This window comes from Capsella rubella, unplaced genomic scaffold, assembly GCF_000375325.1.
Source record: "Capsella rubella cultivar Monte Gargano unplaced genomic scaffold, Caprub1_0 scaffold_4, whole genome shotgun sequence".
In the NCBI taxonomy this organism is placed as follows: Eukaryota; Viridiplantae; Streptophyta; class Magnoliopsida; order Brassicales; family Brassicaceae; genus Capsella; species Capsella rubella.
Window position 1 is genome coordinate 6,403,878 of NW_006238920.1, and position 2,570 is coordinate 6,406,447.

Consider the following 2,570-nt stretch of genomic DNA (forward strand, 5'->3'; position numbering starts at 1 on the left):
TAGTTCCACCTGCAATTTCTGCAGATAAAAAAAATCAGTTTGTACGATTATATCATCGATGCCTTTAAAACAATAATTTGAAAACATAATCAAGCTATATGAATAACCCAAATACGGAAGCAATATGAATCGGCAAAGACAACAAATTACAATAATTTGACAACAATTTTCAGTTACATTTCCAGAAAAAAAAAGACATAAAACTAAGTATATTAACCTTACTCAGAAACAATAGAAACAGATACGGAGCCTGCAATTCATGTTGATTCCATGTAAGGATTCAAGAAAATAAGCTATAACTGATTCGAATTCTTAGATGTGATTTAGGAGATAGAAGGCAACAACGATTTTTTGTCTTTTCGTAAGTTTTTTCGCTTTTGGTTTTCTAAACAATAACCTGTCGGTGGATAAACGACAGACCAAAGTTTTGGGCCTGGACTTAACTTTTATATTATATATGGGTCTGAAACAAAACCAAATTTATGTTCACGATGTCCAACAATTTTTAGAAGACAAAATCGGGTATTAACTTGATTTTAATGAAAATGTTTTATGTTTTTAAAAAAAATACACTTCTCTATATTAAATGATTCTAAAAGTAACAGTACAACAGAAAATACTAATAAAGAAAACATGCTCCAGCTGAAAACAAAACTTTTAACTATAATTCAACTCGATCTCTAGGTATAAAAATATGCTAAACATATCAAAAATACTTAGTTAAGTGAAATATTATTTTTTATATCTCAAACAAGTTTATAATTATTTCATACTATATCATTGAATATAAAACCACAATATTAAAATACGTAAACTAAATATTTCTCTATATATACATATACATATGAAAAAATAAAAAATATAGTTTTACAAAAAAAAACATTGAACCCGCGGTGTACCGCGGGTCAAAATCTAGTTGTTATTAAAATTTTAACTTTGTAATGAAAAATATCTAATATCTTTGGATATTATAGTTTAAAACATATTTTGAATTAATAACTGATAAATTTATATGTAGTATTTAGTGTACACTAAAAAATATTATATTTGGATCTTAATAATTTCATCAAAGACAATTAAAAAATTTAGATTTTAAGTTAAAATGTGATGGATTTTATATCTGAATAATTTTATTGTTCATGGTAAATTTCCTTTGAATTGATTGTTATTTCTTTTCATGCTAGAAATTGTTGTCTATATAACAAGTTGGCCAGTTAAACATTGAACTTTCATTTCACTGTGATCATGGATGACTTGCCTTTGTATCTTCTCGATGAAATTCTCTTCAGATTGGAACTCAAATCTTTGGCAATTATGCGATGCACAAATAAATATTTCCAATCTTATTTATCCGACGACTCCGATTTTGAAATTGCATATTTTTCCATGTTCAAAATCAAACCTAGTTTGTTTCACCTATACAACGATGGCGCCATAGCCGTCTTCTGTCAGCCTTTGGTTTCTTCATGCGATTCTAGGTCATTCGGGAAAATAGCTTATTTAAATTATCGTTACCCATGTTACATATTCGGCTCATGCTCTGGCCTTCTCTTACTATATATCAATGGTCTCTTCGTAGCAAATCCCGTCACAAAGACGTTTCAAATCCTTAATCACTCTGGATCAAATCTTATACCTATGATAGTTGGTGGGAACGATATGATAAAAATGGACGATGTCGCTCGCACAGAGAGAGCAATGTGTGTTGGTTTTGCGGTAAATCGAAACCGAACCACCAAAAGTTTCAAGATTGTATGCATTCTTGAGATGGAAACAGTGTACGGCTTCGAGATTAGCGATGGATGTTCTTGGAGGTTATCAGAAACAACCATCACCGCTGGTTCAAAAAGTGTTCTCATGATGCGGATGAAACATGTTTACTTGGATGACACTCTTTACTGGTTGAGAAACGACGGGAGCATCATAGCTTTCAATCCCGAGACAGAGCAAGCACAACTGATTTCTTCCATATTCCATCTGGAATCAGATATGAAGTTATTATTCGGGGCGGACGATAAGATCAATCGCTTGACCTTAATATCAGGGACAAAAGAAATGATCTCAGTTTACATACTGATGGAGAATTCCAAGTGGACCCTTTCCAGGCGGTTCAAACTCGTATCTATGAAAAACAAAATGTTGTTAGGCTGGGACTTGGTTGCGTACGACGGCAAGCGTCTTGTGGTGAGGGAGGTACCAAAATCAATTTATAAAGATGGTTTCCTTCATGTTTATGATATGGAAGCTAGCAGTTGGGGAGATTTGGGGTACAACAACGGTGGAGATTTTGATCATAGAGTCTATTATAAGTTTAAGCCCTCCTTGTACTCTGTTGAGAAGGATGAGCAGACAAAGGTTCTTGTAGCTACTGATGACCAACGCATCCCCAATCTAACCAAGGTTATGGAACTCATTGATATAACCAAAGAAAAATATACTCCTCTTCCTGTACGCAAGATTCTAGATATGTTTTCTATGCATTACCTTTTGGAAGCCGAGAGTATTATTAGCTAGGTGAGACATATTTAGTGACCAGTCCGATTTGCTATGATTATACATATTTTTACGGG

The 2,570-nt window shown here is 33.0% G+C and overlaps 1 protein-coding gene across 1 annotated transcript; it reads left to right on the forward strand.

Annotated features, from left to right (window-relative positions):
• The first annotated feature begins 1,245 nt into the window (after positions 1–1,245).
• On the forward strand, positions 1,246–2,278 carry LOC17889738 (F-box protein At1g20360). The gene is given in 2 exon segments (XM_006296448.2): positions 1,246–2,145; positions 2,147–2,278. Coding segments are annotated over 2 exon segments (942 nt in total). The 3' UTR covers positions 2,189–2,278.
• The last annotated feature ends 292 nt before the right edge of the window (positions 2,279–2,570 follow it).